Raw genomic sequence first — 25,981 nt, forward strand, 5'->3', positions numbered from 1 at the left:
TCTTGGCCTCCTCTGACGACCTGTTTGCTGCTGTCTGCTGCTGAAAGGCCGTGGGGAGTAGGGAAACTTGGGCAGTGCATTTACTGCAGCATATAATGTGTTTTCTGGATACACTGTGCTTTTTCAGCATTCAAATATTGATGGCACCGTGTCAGAGCACTGGCTATGAATTTCAGACAGATCAGGCCTTAACTTAACAAAAAAGTTATCAATAGTTCTTTTCATCTTTTCTTATTACCCACAGCTACAGTACATCCACTTCTCTCAGGCCTAGGCTGCTCACTAGGGCTGAGTATCATCACTGATTTCTATAATCCATTCAATTCCGGTTCTCAAAGTCCTGATTTGATTCAATTTAGCCTCAGACAGTCAGAAATATTATAATTCTGATCATTTATCAGTACTGATACACATGAGACTTCATCAGAATTGTGAAAATCACAGCAGATGCCTTTGTGTGAAAGTAACTGAGAATAAAACACAGGAAAACATGAAGGAGATTTTCCTGGTCTGGCTTTCTATAGCAGATAACCTTAAAAATATTGTGCAATTTTGCATAATTTTAAGAAATTTAAATTTCTTCAGTATTGAACAGCAGAAATTAGGCTTTCTTGTCCGAGGTCATTTAAGTGAAAAAAGAAAAAGCGCTGTAAACAACGCTAGACTGGTGGGTAATAAGCGAATGAATAATGCAGAAAACAGATTTGAGACGGGAAACTGTTCCTGAAGTACAGAGAGAGAGAGAGCTGTGCAGGAAGTGTGATTTTTATCGTGGTGGAAGCAAAACAGCAAAAGTCAGAGGGAATTCATGACGACATTGATCAAATGTGAAGCGCAGTTTGCTGCTTCTTTTGCTGCAGGCTCGGTGAATTTTGGTTGGAGAGACAAAACCTGCAGCTCAGAATCAGCGCAAAAAGACATAAACACAGCGCGGACCCGAAGAATCGCTAAGCTCCGACAGCGTGTCCGTGTTCAGGCCGTCGGGTGAGAAAGCCGAGAAAGCCGAAGCTGATTCTGATGTGTTGGGTCCGCTCCGTGTTTAGGTCTTTGTGTGGAATCCGTTAATGAATTGATATCGCTTTATTCAAGCTACTCACCTCTCTCTTCCACCTGCACTTTCAACTGGACCACGGCCAATCAGAGAGGTCCCGCCCCTGACTATCTCTGATTGGTTTAGTCCACGATAGGGGCATAATGTGTGTCTGTTGTTGACCACACGGAGAGTTACAGAGATTTTTTTTTTGTTACCGGAACAGTTGGTCGCACCTGTGCGACCAAATATTTATTTTTAGTCGCACCACTGAAAAATTTGGTCGCATTTGCGACCAAATTGGTCGCACTCTAGAGCCCTGAGGCCCCATCTTATCTTAATGACCTTGTAGTACCATATCACCCTATTAGAGCACTTCGCTCTCGCTCTGCAGGCCTACTTGTTGTTCCTAGAGTATTTAAAAGTAGAATGGGAGGCAGAGCCTTCAGTTTTCAGGCCCCTCTTCTGTGGAACCAGCTTCCAGTTTGGATTCGGGAAACAGACACTATCTCTACTTTCAAGATTAGGCTTAAAACTTTCCTTTTTGCTAAAGCATATAGTTAGGGCTGGACCAGGTGACCCTGAATCCTCCCTTAATTATGCTGCAATAGACGTAGGCTGCTGGGGGATTCCCATGATGCATTGAGTTTTTCCTTTCCAGTCACCTTTCTCACTCACTATGTATTAACAGACCTCTCTGCATTGAATCATATCTGTTATTAATCTCTGTCTCTCTTCCACAGCATGTCTTTATCCTGTCTTCCTTCTCTCACCCCAACCAATCGCAGCAGATGGCCCCGCCCCTCCCTGAGCCTGGTTCTGCCGGAGGTTTCTTCCTGTTAAAAGGGAGTTTTTCCTTCCCACTGTCGCCAAAGTGCTTGCTCATAGGGGGTCATATGATTGTTGGGTTTTTCCTCTGTATCTATGAAGCGCCTTGAGGCAACTTTTGTTGGGATTTGGCGCTATATAAATAAAATTGAATTGAAATGCATTGAATTGAGTGCAGTTCCCAGTTTTCCTTAATTCCATGGGTGGCAGGAGCATAAACGAATACGCTGTAGCGAGGCGCACAATAACTTTAAGAAGCTGTCACGTACAATATTTTACATCAGATTAGTCTCAATATTGGATCCTAGCAAGTGCCATTGCTCTGATATGTTGCCATGTCAAGTGGCCTCAGACAGTGTGCTTCGAAAAGGTAACCTCGCCCAGCAGCATAACTAGGCTCAGGGTTGGGTTTCATTTGAACCACATCGCATGAAGCATGAGAGTGTGAAAGGGGAGAAAATTCTATAAAAAGTTGAGATTGTCACCAAAAACCAACCCTACTCCCAGACCAGTGGTTCTCTCAGGACAGGAAAAAACATTTTCACCCCCATCTAAACAAACAATGACAGAAAAGCCAAGCTGCAACTTTATTTACATGATAAACTCATTCACAATGAATCTTACAGTCATTTCTGTTTTAAATAAACAACTTTTATTTCAAACAACTATTTAACTTTTGTCACTAGACCAGCGGTCCCCAACCCCCGGGTCATGGACCGGTACCAGTCCGTGAGTCGTTTGGTACCGGGAAGCGAGAGTTGAGGCGCGGGTGTGAAATTGATGATTTTCAGGGTTTTTATCGTTAACTGGAGTTCCCTGGGTCTTTCCCGTGAATTTGCATTTATTATTATATTTACAAAACACCACAGTTTTTGTCTCGGTCGTATCATTTTATTTTGTTGTATTTATCTGCGACACCTTAATAGCCAGTCCATGCAAACAGTGTCTGACATTAAACCGGTCTGTGGATTTTAGGTTGGGGACCGCTGCACACGACTGCTTCATTCGTCCGCAGCACATCTTCAAAAAAGCAACCAGTTAAACAGAACGTGAACGCCAAACATGGGAAAACTAAAGTCCAGTCTTAGTCTTATAAAAAAAGAAATCTAGAAACTTGTGAGCAGAGATGAAAAATACATAATTTAGTGAGAGTTTAATATTATTCACTGTTAGTGGCTGCAGTCAGCTTGTGTTTGACTGCAGCGTGGCTGCAGGGGAGGCGGACCCACCTGAGCGGCATCCCCAATCACGCCTCGCCGGCTTAAAACAGAATGAACTGGGTCCTGTTGTTGTTGTTGATGATGATGACGTGTGTACGCTGTAGCCGCGTGTGTAAGTTGACAGCCGCAATAAAGAAGTGCGAACACGTGGTCACTCGTGCCCCAGTCCTGGGTTTCAGCACCACTGCAAACGATGCACGACAGACCCGACCACATGTTCGCACTTTTCACTACACTTCTTTATTGCGGCTGTCAACTTACGCACGCGGATGCGCATATTATTTTTAACGTAACTGCCACAAATTTCTTTGTTCCGCCGTAAACATGATTCGATGTTAAACATTAGTTCTGCATGACTTCTCTGCCAGGTAACTTGTGCCCCACCTGTCAGAGCGGCACACACTTTGGAAACCACTGAGATAACATGAAGAGTGAAACTGTTTATGATATTATCCCAGCCCATCTTTAACTGTGACCAAAATGAAGGCCAGTCCATGTTTAAGTGATGATAATTCCAATCACAAACCTCCTTCTACATCAAGCCAACACTAATATCCTGAACTCCCAGCTGTATGTTGAACTTTTTACTGTAAAATCTAAAACTGTTGACAAAATGTTTGTGAATGCAACTCAAACCCAGAATAAACACACGTACAGACTGTCCCGCTGTGCTGTTGCTTATCATAAGCACAAATAAAACACTAGAAACCAAAACAACTCAATACACGGTAAAAAACAAAAAACAAAACACAGTCACATAACAAAGACTCACACTGGATGAGGGTGGGGGTTATTACAATAAAGAGTGAATCACAAAATCTCACAGGACCAAAAAAAAAGAAAAAAAAAAAAAGATTTCCCCCAACGAGCGCCCTGCCACGTCCCAATTGGCCCTAATTAACAGACAGCTAATTACCACACAGAGATTTTAATGAGCTCTGAAGATGAGTTTCCAACCTCCTGCTATTTTAAACCACCTTTCTGTCTCCGTTTGCCCCTCACTTCTCTCTCTCTCTTTCTTTGTCTGACTCCCTTTGTAGCCTCTCGTTCCATCTCTCCCCTTCTTTTCTTTTTGCTTCACGTATTTCAAGATATTTCCTCATCTTTGTGCAGCTGCCGACAACATTCGACCAAATGATGAGTCTTTTTATTACTGTATTTATTTTGTCTTGTTCTCAGCACTGCACAGTCAGAGGTGGAGGACTTTTTTTTTTAAATTCATGTTGAGAGGCCGTAATGGAAATAAACATGAAACTGAATCTCCAGCTGCTGAGCAGCTGTGTAGGATTAAAACAATGCAAATAACTCCTCTCCACTTCTTTTCAGGTGTGCCCTTCGTCTGATAAAATCATACATGTCATGCACCAGTCTACCATACGTAGACCTCCTCATACAGTAACACACTTCCTCTAGATCCACAAAGTGCAACTCCTAACCTTCTCCATCAGCAAAGCAAACATGGTTAAAAGGGGGTGAAGAGATTTGATTTAGCTTCAACAACTCCTCCCACATCTTTGAGGTCCACTGGGTATCGTCACTGATTTCTAGAATCGATTCGATTCACAAGGTCCTGAATCGATTCGAATCTGGGAAATTTTTCCATTTACATATTTTTGTATCTATAAAAAGGAAGCTGACACTTTCCAGACTTTATCAAAGGTGTGAGCGTCACAGCAGATGCCATTGTGTCAAAGTAGCTGAAGATAAAACACAGAAAAACATGAAGGTGATTTTCCCTGCCTGGGATTTTATAACAATATTCCACAGTACATCAAAAACGAAAGAAAACCATTAATCAACATATGAACATTACCTCTGAAGTTACAGCGGTTTCATTAGAGTCACTGCTGAGCGTTTTGCATTTTGCATCATTTTAAAAAGTTTAAATTTGTTCAGAAGCCTATTGAAAGGCAGAAATTAGGTTTTCTTTTCGTAAGTAAGTAAAAGGAAAAAAAACATAAAATGAGGGTAAATAAGGGTAGTCTTGTGCGTAACAAGCAAGCGAATAATGCAGAAAACAGATTTCGGGGATAGAGAGAGAGAGAGAGAGAGAGAGAGAGAGAGAGAGAGCTGTGCATGAAGTGTGGTGGAAGCAAAACAGCAAAATTCATGACGATGTTTATGTGAAGCGCAGTTTGGCTCTTCTTTTGCTGCTGGTTCGGTCAATATTTGGTCAATATTGGGAGATAAAACTAACAGCTTCAGAATCAGCGCATAAAGGGCGTGAACACAAAGCGCGGACCCGCCGAAACATCAGAATCAGCCAGCTGTCGGCTTTCAGCCCCGACCGTGTCCATGCCGTCGGGTGAGAAAGGCGACATCTCACTGATTCTGATCCGCGAGTCCGCGCTTTGTGTTCACGTCTTTGTGCAGAATCCGTGTACCTGCTCTCATTTACTGTTTTAGCTGTTTGGTGGTTGTCAAAATTTTGTGATGTTTCACCTGAGATTCTGGAATTTCGGGCAAAATACATTTATATTAAAAAAATCAATTCAGGATTTTAATGAATCGATTTCACGTTATCCAAGCCAGAATCGATTTTAATCGATGAATCGATTATTAAAGCCCACCCCTATACGTCACCTGGTTCAACTGCCTTTCCACTTCATTCTTCTTCTTTCTTCCACCTACACTTCCTGATTCACTAACTGCCCTCCATCCATCCTCCACCGTCTTCCATCAGCTCCGTTCATCTTCTCAACACTCCCTCTTGACTCTTTGGTACATTTCCATCTCCTTGCTTAATCATCCCAACCTGCTGCACAACCTTTCCAGCTCTATCTCATGAAAAAGCCATCGATACAAGTCCTGTGCTCCTTCCTTGGTGTGTTGCCTCCTGTTTTTTTGCTATACGTAACAGACAATTGACAATATTTTTCAGGTACAGAGTTTGTTAGAATTTGTTCTCTAAATGTTTATTTTTACGTTAGTTTCAGTGTTTTTAATTATTTTAATCTGGAGGAACACAAACTGACTGACAGCTGACCTAAAAAAAGGAAGAAATTATGGTTTGATTGTATTTATGTAAAGCATGTTTGTTGACGATTACCCCATCCATCCTTCGATAGGTGCCTACTGAGCCACATCGATGACTTTAATGGAAAAGCCAGACAAGTTTAAGTAAAGGAAGCAGGTCTGAAAGGAGCTAAAGAGGCAGGTTACAGACAAACTCCAGTAAAATGTGCACAAACATCTCACTCTCCTGAGCCCTCCACTCACCGAGCTCAGCCATGGGCACCGTGGGTGGCACGTCTCTGTTGCTGAAGGAGCAATATGGAAAAAAGCCGTTACTGGATCCATAGTCGCACAGGGGCTCCGGTTTGATGCCATTAATATCAAGTCCGGATTGATCCGGAGACGGCTGGATATCCAAGTAGAACCCCCCACCACCTCCTTCCCCTCCTCCTGCAGAGTCTCCCTGTTTGTGGAGGAAAAGATTGACGTAGAAAACACAGGAAATATCGGTGAGTTTATAAACTGTCCTGAAAATAGAGACAACAAACCTTAGATGACAAAGATCCGCCTTCAGGCGAGTTCTGTTCCACATAATGTCCCCCCTCATCAGGTAGCTCTGTGAGGCCGGTGGAGGACAGGGTGTAGTGAGAGGACAGCGACTCGGACTCGACTGGACTCGGGCTGCCGAGGCTGGGATGGGACAAGAGGTGGTGACCTTGTTGCTGCTGCTGCTGGAGGCGGTGCTTCTGCACCTCCGCGTACAAACTGTCCCGCTGCTTTTTAGACATGCGACCAAACTTTACAGCTGAGGAGAGAAGGAAAGGATTTCAGTTAGCCACCTGACAGAGAATGAAGACCTGGGAACAATGAAACAAAAACATGCTGATTTCTGTGACAGTTCAGCCAAAGTGAAAGCTAGCCGTTATGGTTTCAGAGGCGGAGCACTCATTCGCTTAACAAGACTCACCACCAGTGTTCAAGTAGAGCTGACATTGATTAGCCTCCTTATCTGCCTTCATACTAGATCACCAAGCTGACAGAAACGTAGGATTTCATACACTTCACCCGTTACAATCCAGCAGAGACCTCGTGAGAGCAAGTCAGTCCCAACAGACGCCCATGTTAACTGTGGATAGTGTCAGCCTTGAGTAATATTCTAGATGGGATTGTTTGAAATTTCTCATTCACCTAAATATTGAAGTTAGGGGAGTGGCATCTTTGATCGAACAGCCGTCTGCAAATCTACACCTTTATGCTGCAGACATGAGTCCAACATTACAGAACATCTCATTGTAGAAAACAGAAAGAAATTACACAGACACTGAAACTATATCATATCCTACACTGGTTCATATGTAGTGCTTTTCTAGTCTAAAACGAAAGTTTTTTCATGTAATAACAACATAAAAAATCTATATGATATCAAAATAGGGATGCACTGATACCAATATTGGTATCGGGTATCAGGCCGGTACGGTATAATGTGTGTGTACTCATACTTGTAAAGTTAACCGATGCCAACTTATTTCATGAGTCAGAGGGTGGCTTGTCATTTCTGTTGCAATTTTTTAGATTGGCCGCTGGGGGGACATGTCGTGCTAAACAAGAGCAGGGTTAGGCGAGTGAGGCTGGCGGGTCCAGATAAAAAAAAGAAAACTGGAGGCTGCTGTAGCTATGCTAAACAAAAGGTCAGCCGTGTGGACTTACCTATAATATGTGAAGATGACAGAAGCAAGGCCGGTAAGGTGTCCAGGGGAGGGAATCGTTCAATACAAGCAGTTTAATAAAAGATCTGAGGACACATCATGCACCGAGTTCGCTAAGGCTAACGCAAGACCAGAACAGCCAACTTTAACTCAGGTTTTGGAAAAGCGACGACTTATTGATTTTATTCCAAACAGAAGTGTTTATTTATTATTCTGAAAGCTGGAGACAGAGCCAAATAGTTCACTGATATTTTGTTGAATTACAATGTGGACACTTGTAATTCAATAATTTAACAGAAGTGCTTATTTTTCACTTGAAACTTTATTTTTGTGGTCATTTTTATTATTATTTTAGAGAATAAAATAAAACTGTCTTCCAATTCATTGCATTTTTGTGTGTGTGTGTGTAGTAGAAGTATTGGTAAGTACTCAGATCCAAGTATCGGTATAGTATAGATTTGAAAAATTTGTTATCATTGCATCACTATATCAAATATACATTTTTCATTTACATTTTATGAATTAACTGGATCAGAGTCAGGGTTAGGGTTAACATACACATACAGCACACAGTTGTTGTACTTCAGGGTTATTCTGGACATAGAGGTGGGTTCGATATGTTCGTAACGTGTAGATCTGCTGTGCATGTGTTTGCCTTACCGTCTCGGGACATGCCCACAGCGAGACATTTCTGCAGACGGCAGTGCTGGCAGCGGTTTCGGCTCGTTCGGTCGATCAGACAGTTTTTCTGGCGAGGACACGAGTAGGTGGCGTTACTCTGCTGACTACGCCTGAAGAAACCCTGAGAGAGCACGAAAGAGTTCTATTAAAATCATTGTTTTCATACCAAAATATCTCTATGATTGATCACTGAAACAACAGTCAAGCCTTCATGTTTGTGCTCATGTTGGAGATCATAGAGGCAAAGGATGAAATGTGCGTCACTGTGAGACCTTCCCCCAGTATAAAAACATCAAATCTGGTTACTCTTTGCTTTACAATCTTTTGGCATCTTCAGTGCACTCATGGAGCTACAATTCAAAATGGATTTCCTGAAGGATGCACAGCCCCACTATCACTTACCATTAGGGATGGGCACCGGTATCCGGTGCCATGATGGCACTGGTTCTGACATCAACGGTAGTAACCAGACCGAAAAGCAGCGCACATTTCGGTGCTTTATTTTGGTGCTTTTTTTTTCCTGAGGTGTCATACACTTTGGATTCTAGCCAATCATTTTACCTTTCCAAGGATAGTAGGCGGGCCCAGGTACGTACGTTCTTTTATGCAGAGCTACAGATTAAAAATGCCCAAGGCGAAGCAGTCAAAAGTCTGGCTGTACTTAACAGCAAAAGATGCAAACTCAGCAGCCTGCAACAAATGCTTTAAGGTGATACTGTGCAAAGGAGGTAACTCCTCGAATCTGATGAAACACCTGGCGATGCATAGCGTTTTTTTTAAAAGCTGAGAAATGTGCCATATTTGATAGACCTCACACCGTGCACATCTACTGCCGGTGTGGTGCCTGTTACCGGTCCCGGAGTTAGCAACATCCCCCAAGAACCCGAAGAGTAGAGTCCTGACCCCTAGCTCTGCCAGTGTAGCAGAAATGATGACGGATGATAATGGCAGCAGCAGCCGTTCTTCTCTGGGTCAGTAGCTTAATGTTGTTCGTGTGTAATTTACGTTGAGTAGGCTAACCAAGTTATTAAATTAATGCACTTAAGGTGAACTAGCAAATACCGTCATACTGTAGTTACATGCGGCTGTCTTCTTGTTTGATGGCAGATGCTCCCTTCACCCTGGCCAAAAAGGCTAAAATGACCAAAGAAAAAGTGGGAAACAGCTAAACATGAGAGGTTTTTGGACAAAGTTGGTGTTTTTTTTCCCCCCCATTGATTAAGCACTGCTTCCAGCCAAGAGTGATGCAATAAATCCCCTATAGCTGCAGAAAAGGCTAACATTGTTATCTTTTAACAAACATACTGAAAAACATAGATAAAATCAAGTCTTTCACAAACACGTGTAATGAATGACAAAAATATTCTTCATAACAAAAAGTAATAAGAAAAAATTCAATTTGAGAAAAAGAAACGTTTTTTTTTTACATTTTTCTGCAATGATAAACTAATCCAGACTGCAATGACCAAAGAGACAAATGCTTTAGACTATCATCAGAGTCTGGGGGACTGTCTAGGGTACAGGGGGTTGTCTTGTGTTGCACTCTGGAGTCCAGAGCACAACGCAAATGTGACTTCCACACAAGGACTGGAGCTACTGTGAGATTTTGTAGAAATATAAAATAGAACAAAACTAACTAACCTACCAGCATAAAAACTGAACTAAATTACAGGCCTCTAAACTGCCTCCCTAGGACTGCTTTTTAGTATTTACAATATAGTTAGAATATTTGTAATATGTACAAAGTTACTAATCTAACATTCCTAGACTTAAAACACTTGTTCACACAACACTACATTTCACTCTCTGAAACATACACAGAGCACGGTCTGGTTGAAATATGGAAGTATGTGAAGCCAAGGTGGTCTCATCAGTCTCCAATCATATTAAGAGCCACGGCTCCTCTTCATCAAAGCCAGTTATCTTGTCAAAACTCAGCTTAAAGTTGCCACTTCCAGGCTCCAACTAATGGCCACTGGTTGATTTAGAGTCATCCTAATCCTAACCCTATTTTTTAAATTCATCTTTAATATTAATTTGTTGTTTTTTCAACCCTATGCTTTTTTTTTTTTTAAGCAAAGGATTAGGTTTTGGAGCTGGAACTGGAGCTGAGGCTGGGGTTGACATCATCACTGATGATGACGATATCTTGGCCAAGACATCCAAGTTAGACAATTGTTAGAGAAGTGTGGGGACGGCCCCTTCCTGTTCCAACATGACTGTGTACAAGTACACAAAGCAAGGTCCATGAAGACATAAACAAAGAAGAACTTGACTGGCCTGCACAGAGTCCTGACCTCAACTTTTGGGATGAGCGCAGACTGTGAGCCAGGGCCAGGCCTTGTCATGCTACATCAGTGTCTAACCTGATGTAGCATTCCTCCTTTCGATTCCAGAAGAATGTTCAAAAATTCCCATAAACATGGTGGAAAGCCTTTCCAGAAGAGTTGAAGCTGTTACAGCTGCAAAGGATGAGGCACATCCCATTAAACTCTTTGGGTTAAGAAATGAATGTCACTGTGTGAAGGCAGATGAGCAAATGCTTCACAATATAGTGTTCATTGGATGTCCAACAACAGTAACAACAACAAACAAACCGTATCCACCCGTGTACCTCTGTATGAGCCATTTTACAGAGTAATGGCAGACTGGCCTATTAGCATATACAGAGAAATTGGTAAACCAAGGAGCGCAAAGGCTATCAGATGACAAACACATGAAAGTTATTTCTGCTAGCTTCAGTCTGCTTGTCAGCAGCTCACTCTCACAAGCAGTCAGTGAATATATAACAGGCAATGCAGAAATGTGAATGTAATCACAAGGCAAAGACTGGAGACCATGTGCCATGTAGAGCACAAAGAAGCTGTTAACTGTTTATCAACCTGATGGGGGAAAAAAAGCAGAATTTCATTGTATATGCACGATGACAATAAAGTCCTATTCTGTTCTATTCTTTTCTATTTTATTGCATTTTACCTCAAGAAATGTGGGAACCACATAAAACATGTGTGAGAATGCTTTAGAGATGTCAGCATCATAGTTATAGAATAAAAGTCAACATTACCTTCAGCACCATGTAGTGAAAAGGAAACATTCACAGCACTTTGAAAGTGTGAAGAAATACATGAAGCAAACTGGGGTTCAGCCCACGATCACCATATCCCCGGTACGTTTATAGTACCTGTTCACGTTTCCTGATCACACTAGTTTATAGATGCATCACAGATGGCCTATAACCCTTCTTCTCATAGAGCCAATATAGCCTGTATAGATCTGAATGGAAATGCATCAAAATTATAAAATATAAAAATGTCTGTAATTCAAATTATAGTTAAATTAACAAATGATGCCACTCTGCGTCAAGCTCAAGGGAACAGTAGTAACTTTAAAGGGAAAACATTGATTTCTCTCAGATGACATTATGTAATATCATTATGTCATATTAGCAGCAGATCATTTACATCTAACGTGCGACTTAGTGCAGATGTTGTGGTTTGTTTGGAGGCTGCTTCAGCTGCATACTGGCTGTGAAATAAGCCTCCATCTGTCACATCAGCAGCTGCTGTGGCTGAACACACCTGCCTGTTCACAGAACCGCTCTCACCAGGTAGAATATGGTTTAGAGCCCGATGCTCGTGACTGATGTTTCAGACCAAATTCTGTATGAAACATACAAACGTGCCTGGTCAGGTATGGGTATAAAATCATATTGCAATACATGTAACTACTTTAAACTCAAATGAAAACTGGTTTAACACCACAATAAATGCACTGGTGAGCTGTGCCACATAAAAACGCCAGCGATGGATGATTGCAGAGGCCTTTTCCTGGTTAAAGAAAAAAAGACAAAATACGGAGGGTTCAAAGTGCAAACTATTCTCAAACATTAATTGTTGCACAGATGTAACAAAGATCTGTCTGTGATTGAACGACTTGGAAAGGCTTATCATTTAAAGCAGGGACATCAAACATGAGCACCGGGGGCCAGAATCCAAACTGACTCATTGGATAACTTTGGACGATGTGAAGGAGGCCGTACATTTTGGACCCTTTACTGTATTTTAGAGTTGGGTTTAACTGAGGTTATAACACGCTCAAATTGACTTTAGCAGACAACGGGAGGGAGGAGGAGCTTACCTTACAGCCTTCACAGGTGATGACCCCGTAGTGGATCCCTGATGATTTATCTCCACAAATCTTACAGGGGATTATTTCAATCTGAGCTGCAGTGGGAAAATAAAGACAGTAGGTCACACACAGAACATCAGAACAGCTGATATATCACAGTTTGTCATGTAGGTTTCATCTATGTGCAAATAAAGGCGTTTTCCACTGGTCCCCACTTAACCGTCCAACTGTCACTACACCTTGTTACATGCGGTATATGAAATGTTTAATTTCAAAGTTGTCCAGCTGTTACAATGTCGAAACCAGACACAATAACAACAAAATGTACCAGTGTGATTTACTGCCACAGCAACATCATGCAACCCCTGGGAATCAGATCTAGTGCAGAACCGCATTACTGGAAGAAATTCAGGACAAAAAAAATAGTCCCAATTAGCTTCATATGAAAGATTGTAAGACCTTAGCAAACAACAGCCTTAAGCTTCTGTGGTCACAGCTGGAAAAAAGAAAGAGGTGCCACCATTTACAAAAGCTAAAGGAGACTTTGAAAATCTCCATGTAAAATGCTGGAGTCGACTCATCTGTCCATCCGGGTGTAGAACAGTGCGCGCTCTCTGCAGTAATCAGGACAGTGTGCTTGTAAGGGCTCAAAATGTTTGTACTTGTAAAAAAAGATTTGTATGTGTAAAAAAGATTTGTGTGTGTGTAAAAAAGATTTGTATGTGTAAAAAAGATTTGTGTGTGTGTAAAAAAGATTTGTGCGTGCGTAAAAAAGATTTGTGTGTGCGTAAAAAAGATTTGTGCGTGCGTAAAAAAGATTTGTATGTGTAAAAAAGATTTGTGCGTGCGTAAAAAAGATTTGTATGTGTTAAAAAGATTTGTGCGTGCGTAAAAAAGATTTGTATGTGTAAAAAAGATTTGTGTGTGCGTAAAAAAGATTTGTGCGTGCGTAAAAAAGATTTGTGCGTGCGTAAAAAAGATTTGTATGTGCGTAAAAAAGATTTGTGTGTGTGTAAAAAAGATTTGTGTGTGTGTAAAAAAGATTTGTGCGTGCGTAAAAAAGATTTGTATGTGCGTAAAAAAGATTTGTGTGTGTGTAAAAAAGATTTGTGTGTGTGTAAAAAAGATTTGTGTGTGTGTAAAAAAGATTTGTGTGTGTGTAAAAAAGATTTGTGTGTGCGTAAAAAAGATTTGTATGTGTAAAAAAGATTTCTGCGTGCGTAAAAAAATTTTGTGCGTGCGTAAAAAAGATTTGTATGTGTAAAAAAGATTTGTATGTGTTAAAAAGATTTGTGCGTGCGTAAAAAAGATTTGTGTGTGTGTAAAAAAGATTTGTGTGTGTGTAAAAAAGATTTGTGTGTGTGTAAAAAAGATTTGTGCGTGCGTAAAAAAGATTTGTATGTGTAAAAAAGATTTGTGTGTGTGTAAAAAAGATTTGTATGTGTAAAAAAGATTTGTGTGTGTGTAAAAAAGATTTGTGTGTGTGTAAAAAAGATTTGTGTGTGTGTAAAAAAGATTTGTGCGTGCGTAAAAAAGATTTGTATGTGTAAAAAAGATTTGTGTGTGTGTAAAAAAGATTTGTGCGTGCGTAAAAAAGATTTATATGTGTAAAAAAGATTTGTGTGTGGACTTAGCCAAAAAAAACCCTGCAAGTTACAACTACGAATTTTGACCCTATTTTTCTTCCTTTCATCTGATTGGTGAATGTCATGTCAATCACAAATGTAACAATCCAATCAGAGAACAGATGGGTTTGGCTCTCGGAGGGGCGCTTTTTACACACACACAAATCTTTTTTACGCACGCACAAATTTTTTTTACACATACAAATCTTTTTTACAAGTACAAAACTGATTTTCAAGTACAAAATATTTATGACCACATTTTGAGCCCATATGCTTGGTAATCACTGTGCTGAATAATCTGTGTTTGATGGATGTAACTCTGCGATATTTTTATATTAACTCAATATCCTCTGGGACAAATCAAACAAACAGATTTTCTGAACATTTGTAATGTGTAGTCCGAACTATGATAATGTAGTTTAAACATTTCGTCTCACTCTGCTGGGCTCGGCTGGATGTATTTGTGCCAAACACCAGCTGCTAACAAGGAAGTTACAGAGTTAGTTACAGAGCGCCCTCTGGAGGAGCTTTGAAGGGTTGAAGGGTGTTTCTCTTGTCTGTTCTTTACTTCTTTCACTTACTGGCAATTTACCAATACAAAAATATTGGCAAATGTTGTCTAATATCACTCAGGCTCCTGCCAAAATTAGCCCCTAATATTAGGTGAGGAGTTCTTAAGCATTTTACAGGTTACTGTAGAGAGCAGGTACATGCAGCACTGATTAAACTGTAGGAGCTCATCTTTCAGACAGCAGCACAGCTGAAAACTCACTCACTGCATGTATTTATACTCCCAGCACTTTGGAACAGAGTGACAGCTCAGCTCTGAGATGCTATTTTTAGCAGAACAAAGTTATGTAAGTGAGCAGTCACATTAGCACACACATACACACACACACACAATCACAAGCTTTCTTCACGTAGAGACACAACAAACAAGATGCAGAGAAGAACCGCCTTTGTACAATTATTAGACTACAATTATAGAAGATGGAAACCATCAGGTTTGGTTTAAGTATTTTGATCAGCTTCTTCTTCACCCTGAATTTATTTGAAATAATAAAAAAGACAGATTTATTTACTTATCATAAACCCCAAAATTAATAAAAGGCATAAAGAATGCCTCACTAGGTGAATGAAACTAGGAGTGCAAGAAACATTATTTTTATTATATTTCAATCAATTAAAAAAAACATGAATTCTTAATTGATATGTACAGTTTTGCATATTTACTGAGGCGACCTCTTCAAACGTCTTGTTTTGCTTGAACAACCCCATAATAGTCAGTTCAGTACAAAGAAACAAACACAAAAATGACCATAAAACAACATCAATAAAGCTGTTGCATATTTGTTAGTTCCTTCCAGTGACACACGCGCACACACGACACCCAGCTTGTATGGCGTGACTTCACTCTGCTCCCTCCCTTTACACCTGTATGGCGCTGCAGTCTCTCGCCCCTCCCTTACAGAATGACTGGCCACCTGACCCAGTGAATGAAGGGCTGCACGATCGCTGCTGAACCCAGTCGACCACAGCGGGACTCAGATTAGGAAAATCTCCAACAACCCTCCTAAGCAGAAGCCACTCAGAGGACAAGTGGGGTTTGGACAGTTTGGTCATTTCCACAGAAAAACAAAACAAAACAAAGACTCCATGCAAATATTTAAAATGCAAATGACACATTTTAATTTGTTAGTAGAAGAGTTTAAATGTATTTAAAATGATTTTATAATCTGCACGAGTGTGTATTCATTGATAAATGAGATTTATATCCTTTGTAAACCCAGCATGTATATGCAGGTTTTTCAATTTAAGCAATATAAAACAGAAAGCAGCACAGAAAGAATGTTACAGTGGTTATTTTTTAAAACCATTTTTACTTTAATGAAGTCCTACCATTAATTATTGCTTCAATCTTTATGAGTCGACTACGCACCACAGACCTTTAGCCTGGCAGCGATTACTGAGAGGGACTAGAAAGAGAGAGCACATTTCTCCCACACTGCCTTCCTGTTAAATCCAGAATTCAAAATCCTGCTCCTCACATACAAGGTCTTAAATAATCAGGCCCCATCTTATTTTAATGACCTTGTAGTACCATATCACCCTATTAGAGCACTTCGTTCTCTTACTGCAGGCTTACTTGTTGTTCCTAGAGTATTTAAAAGTAGAATGGGAGGCAGAGCCTTCAGTTTTCAGGCCCCTCTTCTGTGGAACCAGCTTCCAGTTTGGATAAAGACTTTCCTTTTTGGTAAAGCATATCGTTCAGCTTATAGATCAGGTGACCCTGAATCCTCCCTTAATTATGGTACAATAGGCCCAGGCTGCTAGGGGATTCCCATGATGCACTGAGCCTTCCTTTTTCACTGACCATGTGTTTCTACACCACTCTGTAATTCATTAAGAATTATTATTAATCCCTGGTTGTCCTCTGCAGCATGTCTTTTTGTCCCTCCCCTCAATACACAACTGGTCGTGGCAGATGGCCCAGCCCGGCCCCACCCCGCCCCTCCCTGAAACTGGTTCTGCTGCAGGTTTCTTCCTGTTAAAAGGAAGATTTTCCTTCCCACTGTCACCAAAATCCTTACTCACAGGGAGTTGTCTATTTTGGGGGTTTCCCTATTTAAGGTCTTGTAAGGTCTTTACAATATTAAGCGCCTTGAGGTGACTGTTGTTTTTGCTTTGGCGCTACATAAATCAAATTGATTACAGGCCAAATAAACAATGTGGTTAGGTTTGGGTTGATGCAGGTGGAATTGAAGGCTGACAGAAACAACAACTTCATTGCCCATCTAATGGTATTAAAACAGGGGTGAAACTTAATGTGTTCACACACATGTCATATTTCCTTTACTGTACTGCTAAGTCCACAGAGGTTTTGTCTTTCTACAGACCTGGAAAGTGCTGGAAAGTTCTCAGTTATGTATTAAGATAACTTTTATGAGCAGCATTCATCCTTCATCATCTTAATACAAATCAAATCCAGCACAAACACAATCAGTGTGGTAAGGTCACCATAGAAACGGACAATCTCAAAACCCACAGTTCAATGGATGGGCTTACCACCCATTGATCACACCCGATCACCAGCTTCAGCTCAGAGTGCATACAGCTGTCAGCGCTCCCCCGAACAGTACACCAACCACATGATTCTTAGAAGCCCAAAGGTAGCGCTTCTCAAGTCCTTGGAAATGCACAGGAAGCCCTCAAACCAGATGTTATATGTGGTAAACTCAGCAGCTCATAAAGTAGTGGTTAGCGTGAGCAGACGCATCAGTGGAGTGTGAACAAGATGTTACTCTGTGACCACACGACACTGCAAGCTGTTTGTACTTTAAGTGTTTAAAGTCCATCGAGACACTTTTGTAAAAAACAAAAACAAACACTTGTCATGTGACTCGCTGGTTTTAATAACTGAACTTCGCTACGTTTAGTCAGAGAGAGCCAACTCTACAGGAGGTATGATGTGCTTTCAAATATACAATGCATTTAGAAAACACATAACTCGAAGCACATAACAGGCAGGACCAGTGATCCTGATGAATATTCAGTCTGAATCACGGCTGAGCTAATTAATCATTTCCATCTTCACTTTTTCTAGATTAACACCACTCTGTCCGTACAGCTGGGATTAGAGGCAAGTAGGACAAATTAAAAGCTAATTATTATAATGCTATGCAGAAGGGTTGCTTTTTTTAACTTGCAATACTGATTAAATGTTTAAAACATGTGGCAGCATTGCTCATAGCAAAATTAAATAAAGCACTGATAATATTTACAGGGTCAAATTTCACAGGTAAAGGTTTTATAACAGATATAACTCGCAATGCTGGGAAATATCATTGAGGGGAGGGCTACATGGGGATGGAAAAGGGCCAAACAGACCTGAAAGGGTATCACAACAGATTACAGAAAGCTCTCAAAGAGAAAGGAATAGTTGGACCGAATGTGGCACATCTGCATTTTCTGAGCCTCGGCTAAGGTTAAGCCTCGCAGTGTTCTACCTTATGTTCACATAGGAGACACTCATCCACATAAAAGTGTCTCCTATTTACACTGTGACTAGTTACCAGATACATGCTGCACAAATAATTTGGCTAACACTGCTCTTCGTTATTATTTGAGAAAGCGACTGTTCGCTTATACTACCTATTTTTGCTTAATATCAACACCATTGATAACACCGATTATCTGCCATGATCATGTTAGCTGGCAAACCATGTTTGGCAAGCTGCTCGATTATGGCAAAAATGATAATCACGATTATTTTCACTGAAATTGAGATCTCGATTATTTGACGATATTTATTTAACCCTTTAAGACCTACTATAGAACCAAGTCCGCCAGAGCATATTTTTTTTTTGTTACATGTTGTAGTGCCATTTGTGGGAGCATTTCAAGTTGCTATACAACTGTTATAGCCCATATTTTAATAATATATATGCATTAAGTATATAGTAACTACATTACTTGCAAAAAAGTGCAATAAACTACAAAAGAATTGAAAATCGTTTTTGTTTGTTTTTTTACATATATTTCTACTTGGAGAAATTTAAGAGGCTTATCCCTCAAAACTTTAAATACAAAAAAGTTGCAAAAAATAGTTTACAACAACAGGAAATTTATTTTGAGTGTCTTCATAGTTTTATTTTGGAGATACACCAATTTTTATATACTGCAGGAAAAAACGAAAAAACAATCCTTTGATGCAAATTAGCAAAGAAAACAGCATGTGCATCAAAATAAACTATTTCCAGCAATGCAATTCGAGTTCTAAGCTTCCCAGAAACTATTCAGAAAAGTCAAAGATGACCAGTAAAGGCTTTTAAGGCCTACAAGTAAAAAACTACATTTTCCGCAAAATGGTGTCACTTCCGGTTTCGGCCAGGAAATGGCGGACATGCGATAGTTCGCGCTGACGTCTGTTTCACTGTAGGAAGTTGTTGGGTCTGTGTTTCCACAAGCCTCGCTAATTCTAGAGACTTATTCATCATGAAAAAAACAAGACAGTCGATCGATCGATTATTTGCGCAAGGGAGGCCTCGTCTGTGTCCACCACGAAAATGACCCCCAGGATCTGACCTCCTCCTGCTACCTTTTATTGAGAGACAGTTCACACAAAACACGTCAGAACAAAGCCACGCCCCCTTGGTTCTAAGACAAAGCATTTTATGTACATGTGTGAACTTCTGTAAGAGTGTGTGTGTGTGTGTGTGTGTGTGTGTGTGTGTGTGTGTGTGTGTGTGTGTGTGTGTCAGACCTCCTGCTGACCAAAGGGTCGTAAACCCAGGAAGTTTACATCAAAAGAAACAGATCTTTGAGCCTGCTACAGCCACAACTTAGCAACTGCTAACTGCAACTCCTTCCTCTGCTTCGCTTTCCCTGTTTTACCTGCTACACTTACAGCTATTCTTTCTACAAGCATTTTACACTTAACTTCCACTAATGTCCCTTCAAATCCATATTTTTCACACCAACAACCTACATACTGCGTGCTGCCCGGTAAAAATTTCTCCATAAATTTTACATCCCCTTCTAAGGCAGACTTACACATTTTATTCCCCATTACAAGACAACAATCAGCCACACTCACGCAGACCACGTCTGGCCCGCACACACACACAACATAGGCCTATCGCTTGCGTCTGCACGCACAGCTAGCGCTCTCTGTTGAAAACTCTCAAACGCCCCATATGGCGGAGAATTCAACCTTCGGACACTCTCTAACGCCCCAAATGGCGGAGATTCTGGACTCTCTTCACGGCGGAGTCACCGAACCTAGGTTATCTCTACGCCCCACACGGCGGAGAAGCCTGCGTCTCTCTCACGCGGCTAGCGCGCTCCCGTACCTGCAGTCAACGCAGGGTCACGTAGCTGCTCTCTAAGGCCTTCTGTACTCACTGTTTGTTTACGTTCATGGGAAGAGTCTCTGGATCCCGTCAATCGTCATCCATCCCGAGAGGAGGTCAGGCGCAAACTTCCCGGCCTGGTGACAAAGCAAAGTGAAACACCAGGGCTTTACGTCAATCATCCCAGACGTTGCGGTGGCGTCCTCTCCCTCTCCTCGGTGGATGCAATGTGTTCGGCTCCGGCTCGAAGGACCAAATAAATGTTGGGTCTGTGTTTCCACAAGCCCCGCTAATTCTAGAGACTTGTTCATCATGAAGAAAACAAGACAGTCGATCGATCGATTATTTGCGCAAGGGAGGCCTCGTCTGTGTCCACCACGAAAATGACCCCCAGATCTGACCTCCTCCTGCTACCTTTTATTGAGAGACAGTTCACACAAAACACGTCAGAACAAAGCCACGCCCCCTTGGTTCTAAGACAAAGCATTTTATGTATATGTGTGAACTTCTGTAAGAGTGTGTGTGTGTGTGTGTGTGTGTGTGTGTGTGTGTGTGTGTGTGTGTGTGTGTGTTTTATGTGAGAATGTGTGTGTGTGTGTGTGTCAGATCTCCTGCTGACCAAAGGGTCGTAAACCCAGGAAGTTTACATCAAAAGAAACAGATCTTTCAGATAGGATGTATCTACAATAAAACCTCCCCCAGCTTAGAGTGGTTGGAGAGGTGGTCAGGATCAAAGGAATGGCTTTGATCCTACTGCTTGAACTAAGACTGTACAAATTTAAGAAACACAATGGCAACATTCAACAATTAGACTTAACAGAAGTGTTACGAACAGCTGATCGGATCGGCAAAGCGTGTTTCTGGAATATTATGTTTTTGTTCCTGCAAGCGCTTTTTATGCAATTTTTGCAAAGCTTTATGTGGAAGGAAACCATGACCTAGGACAAGCTGATGGCATAAGATGCAAGTACAACTCCTCTGGTTTCATATGCAAAACAAATTATTGCGCTAGCTTAGACGGTTCAGGTTCTACAGGGATTTAAAAATAGTTACACAAAATGGAGCGTGCTGCTCTGACCAGCTTTAAAGGGTTAACAATAACAATGTATTGAATAATGACTTTAAAAAATAATATAAAATAGTGTGCAACACCACTGAAGTTTTTTTTACCTCTCTTTTCAACCAACGGCAGTCACTCTCCTCTCCAAATAACTTCTGCTTAGCTTTCCGAGCTTCCCTCGGGTCCTCTTAATTAGCGGTCTCAAACCTTTTTTGCGCCACGGACCGGTTTATGCCCGACAATATTTTCACGGACCGGCCTTTAAAGTGTCGCGGATAAATGAGGGAGGGGCTAATAATCGGCTCAGTCATTTTTAATGATCGTTGAAAGCCCAGATCGTAATCGTGATTAAAATGCGATTAATTGAGCAGCCCTAGTTTTATTTATATAGTGCCAAATCACAACAACAGTCGCCTCAAAGCACTTTATATTGTACAGTAGATCGTACAATAATACATACAGAGAAAAACCCAACAATCACATGACCGCCTATGAGCAAACACTTTGGCGACAGTGGGAAGGAAAAACTCCCTTTTAACAGGAAGAAACCTCCGGCAGAACCAGGCTCAGGGAGGGGCGGGGCCATCTGCTGCGACCAGTTGGGGTGAGAGAAGGAAGACAGGATAAAGACATGCTGTGGAAGAGAGACAGAGATTAATAACAGATATGATTCAATGCAGAGAGGTCTGTTAACACATAGTGAGTGAGAAAGGTGACTGGAAAGGAAAAACTCAATGCATCATGGGAATCCCCCGGCAGCCTACACCTATTGCAGCATAACTAAGGGAGGATTCAGGGTCAACTGGTCCAGCCCTAACTATATGCTTTAGCAAAAAGCAAAGTTTGAAGCCTTATCTTAAAAGTAGAGATAGTGTCTGTTAGGGGTGGGCGGTATAAACGATATAAATTTGGCCAACTGTAGAGATTTTGACAATACCACGATAGCGCATGTTGATGGTGTCATCAAGTTGCGCCCGTTTTGGTCGAAAGCATTGCAGCAGCTAGCAACAACATCATCTGCCAATTATGCCGGGCGACAGTAATAGCAAAGAGACAAAGCACTTTTGGAAGATGGGGAAAGCCGAAAACTGTGCTTCCTCCACTTCCGTACCATTGATTCCTTAACCGCTGAATTCTCTCGCAGCTGCTCTATTCCCATGTTGTTGCAGTATACTAATGACTAACCTTGTATTGTGGATGGATTATCTCAGTTGTTCTCCTGACTGAAGTTTGGTCCATTTATAGCATCCTGCCATGCAATTGCATTTGTCCCTAACCACCAAAAACCCTCACGTTAATTTTTATCGAGTGGAAAAAGGTTAGCGGCCATCCTTCAACTTCACTGTGCTAATGTTATGCTAACATAGCTGTTTTGCTAGCAATCACGTAGCACATCATTTTAAACCAGCTAGCCGAACTTCAGTAACCTTACGAACGTCACTGCTGTTTAGTTTTCCATCTTCATTTATGTTGGAAGTGATAGCAGAGCTGTACTTTTTAATTTTTTCAGAAATCTCTCAGTCAGAATATGCTATATCATGTTTAGGTGGAAACTAGCGAGCTAACTTCCTGCTAACTTCTAACTCTGTTACATCTAATAAATTCTGTTTTTATGGATGCCTGGATGTGAAACTGAATTGTTACACCTGGTAAAGCAGCAACACTAATCATTTTATTAAAGATGAAAGAATTTAGAAAGTTTGTAACTCTCAGTGATGCCGCAGTGTTCGTTTGGGACCTGAAGCAGACTGAGTTTTGGACCCTGATTACTCCGCGAGGCTCCTTGCTACGGCAGCTGTAATGCTCCGGGAATCCATCAAGCGGTGCGGCTTCGTAGCTTAGCAAAGTCAGACTAAAACATTTTTGACAAATTTCTGCACCTGTGTACTACATAAAATCGGTTCGAGGTCAGTGAGCACAACCAGAATTCACAGAAGGCACATTGTCAATTTTTGAGAAAATTAAAGGAATTTAAGTGTGCCTTATAGTGTGTAAAATACGTTACAGAGAAGAGAAGAATATATCGCGATATATATCGTTACCATACATGCTTCAAATTATACCGCGATATGGATTTTAGGCCATATCGCCTAGCCCTAGTGTCTGTCTCCAAAATCCAAACTGGAAGCTGGTTCCACAGAAGAGGGGCCAGAAAACTGAAGGCTCTCCCTCCCATTCTACTTTTAAATACTCTAGGAACAATAAGTAAGCCTGCAGTGTGAGAACGAAGTGCTCTAATAGGGTGATATGGTACTACAAGGTCATTAAGATAAGATGGGGCCTGATTATTTAAGACACAAGATGGGCTTTACGTCTACCAACAACTGCTCACACTGCCAAACCAATTCACCGGACAATTATATCCATGCTCTTTGGTTCTGTCCACCAGTTCAGAAGTTTTGGCGCGAGATATGTGAAGACTTATCAAAGTGTCTGAAATGTAACATTCCAACTTCCCCCTTAGTGTGTTTGTTGGGCAGCTTAGATAATGTCACTTCAGAAAAGAATATCGCCCATATGGTTTTCACTGCCCTATGCATAGCCAAGAAAACAGTCCTCATGAACTGGAAAAATAAAAATAATCTTAATTCTAACCAATATAGAAATGATCTATTAGATTACATTAGTCTTGATACAGCCTCTGCCACCACATCAGATCAATTGCTCTGGGCCCCTTTGATCAGCTCCATCACCTAGTGGGGGTGGGGGGGTCATAGTTTGGTCCCGCCTTCACTGTTGTGATTGGTGTGGGGGTAGGGACAGGCTTAGGGCGTCGGGGGGTTCCCCGGAGGCATCTTCCTTGGGGGGCTCAACCCGGGGTAGCGGTCATGTCCGGTTAGGGGCTCTGTTGGCTCTCAGGTGACTGTTTCCTCGCGGCTGCGTGCAGCGGGGCTAGGGGAGGGTCTGTGCTGACAGACGTGAGTTACTGACCTGGTAGCCTGGCTGCCCCTGGGTGGGTCCGGGATGGGCGTGAGGTTCTGGGGGCGCTCCGTCTCTGGGCTGGGGCCCGGGCCGGGCCTCGGGGGCTTGGGTCCTGGTTGGTGTGTTGCCGGGGTTGTGGGCGGGTGGGTGCATGGGGGCCCAGTCCTGGAGCAGGGTGCCGCCGGTGCATCGAGCCACCTGGGGGGCTCTTCAACTGGTGGGGGAGATTGTCACATCTTGCAGGAGCTTTCCTCTCTTCAGGAGCTCTCTCTGCAGGAGGGGGAGATACAGGAGAGGTGGAGGAAGATCTCAGCCTGGGTGTTTATTGTCTTATGTAGTCTGGAAGATGAGTGGATGGTGGGGTGGGTGCAGTTTTCTCTGTGGTGGGGTTGGGTGGACTGTCCCGGGCTCTGTGGGGCCGGGAGGCGCTGCTGCACTGGGCCCCGGTCTGGATGGGCCTGGGCCCCCTTTCCCTGGCGGGTCGCGGAGTATGGGGGTGCCTACTGGGGTCAGCGGGGGAGCTGGCCCCAGGGAGGGGTCACTTGCCCCTCCCTTCCTTCCCTCCCCATCTCCAGCTGCCTCCCTCTTCCTGCTCCACCACAACCACCCACACATGCAGGACCTTGGAGTAGGGGTATGTCACCAGGGTGCAGAGGAGGCTACCCCCCCCCCCCTCTCTGTTCCCTTCTGGCTGCCTCTGCCTCAATTTTATCCCACAACTTAGACATTCACATTACTCACACTCTCATTACACATACATATAGGATCTTGGGGGTGGGCACAATACACGGAATCCAAAGTACCATCAGGGTGTACACCTCACCCCTGGCGTCGTCGCCCACCTCTCAATTTTAAATACACGTAGACATTGAGGGCTAGCAGGAGGGACCATGCGTTTACCTGCTGCTCTCTGGCAGGTAGCTCCATGCCCTCCTGGGTTTTAAATGCACCTTAGAACACACATGCATCAACACTACAATGAGCGGGTGGAGGGAGGTTTGGAGTCTTCTCTCACCCCCATTCTCTGCGGCCTGCTGGAGCGGGGGGGGCTGGGAGGAGGAGTTGGCCGTCCGACTGCGGTCTGGAGTGTGGGGCCTCCCTGCTGCTGCCGAGTCGGGGCGGTCTGCCTCCCCCCACCGCAGGGAAAAGGGTACCACCACCTGGGTCTGGGTGCAGTTCCCCCCTCCAGGGGCAAGGGTACCTAGACCCGGTTTGTAGAGTACGCTTGGGGAGTGTGATCGTGTGTACAGCGTCTCTTTATGTCTGTCTCCACGTTGGTTGAGTGTGGAGTAAGTGCATATGAGAGCATGAGGGTGGGAATGGATGTTTGTATATGTGTGTGCCTGTATGTCTGTGTCTATATGTCAGGTTGGGTGTCAGGCGCCACCTCTCTGGGGACATCTTAGGCCCTCCAAGGTTTGGAGGCCTATCTCCCCCTTCCACCACTTCCCCTGCCAGTGGCGGACTCCCTCAGACATCGGTGCGTTGGTGGTTCTTTGTGTCCGGGGATGGGCGTCCAGGTACACACCGGTTCACTCCTTGGCGGCCGCTTATCAGGGCCTGGAGCCTGGGGCTCGGTCGGGCCACTTCGGAGGTGGGGTGCCCCCGGCCTCTCGGCCTGGGGCTCGGTCACTCAGGCACGGCTGGCTGCCGGCGGAGCTCACGGGCGCATCACTGCAACTTCCCCTGGCTTCTGCTCCGCGGCTGCTGAGTGAGCCCTCATCTGGGACTCTCCTCAGCTCTTTCTGGGACAGTGGCGCGGCTGCCCCTCTGTTGGTCTTCCTTGGTCTCTTGTGTTCTTGGGGCCTCTGGATGTCTGGAGTTTTGATCTCCTCCATACCTGCTTCATGCCCTGGAGGACGGGGCTGTGGCCCCCCCACACCCTCTAGCAGATCATTACATGAAGGAACCTTTTAAAAAAAAAAAAAAAAAACAAGCGCGTCCATGCTCACAAGTGTACACACGGGTGATCAC

General features: G+C 42.8%; 1 protein-coding gene across 3 annotated transcripts in view; it reads right to left on the reverse strand.

The window, feature by feature from the left end:
- Nucleotides 1-25,981, reverse strand: part of LOC113008303 (nuclear receptor ROR-alpha-like) — a 172,386-nt gene that overhangs the window by 13,678 nt on the left and 132,727 nt on the right. For 2 of the 3 annotated variants that reach the window (XM_026145671.1, XM_026145747.1), the window contains 4 exons: nucleotides 12,558-12,643; nucleotides 8,400-8,541; nucleotides 6,582-6,838; nucleotides 6,298-6,496 (listed from right to left, as the gene is read on the reverse strand). In XM_026145671.1, coding sequence (XP_026001456.1) covers nucleotides 6,298-6,496; nucleotides 6,582-6,838; nucleotides 8,400-8,541; nucleotides 12,558-12,643 — 684 coding nt within the window. Of the gene's footprint in view, nucleotides 1-6,297; nucleotides 6,497-6,581; nucleotides 6,839-8,399; nucleotides 8,542-12,557; nucleotides 12,644-12,876; nucleotides 13,219-25,981 lie in introns of those variants that run through there. The other variant, XM_026145830.1, reaches the window with a different exon arrangement.

The sequence above is a fragment of the Astatotilapia calliptera genome, chromosome 1 (assembly GCF_900246225.1).
Source record: "Astatotilapia calliptera chromosome 1, fAstCal1.2, whole genome shotgun sequence".
NCBI classification, from domain to species: Eukaryota; Metazoa; Chordata; class Actinopteri; order Cichliformes; family Cichlidae; genus Astatotilapia; species Astatotilapia calliptera.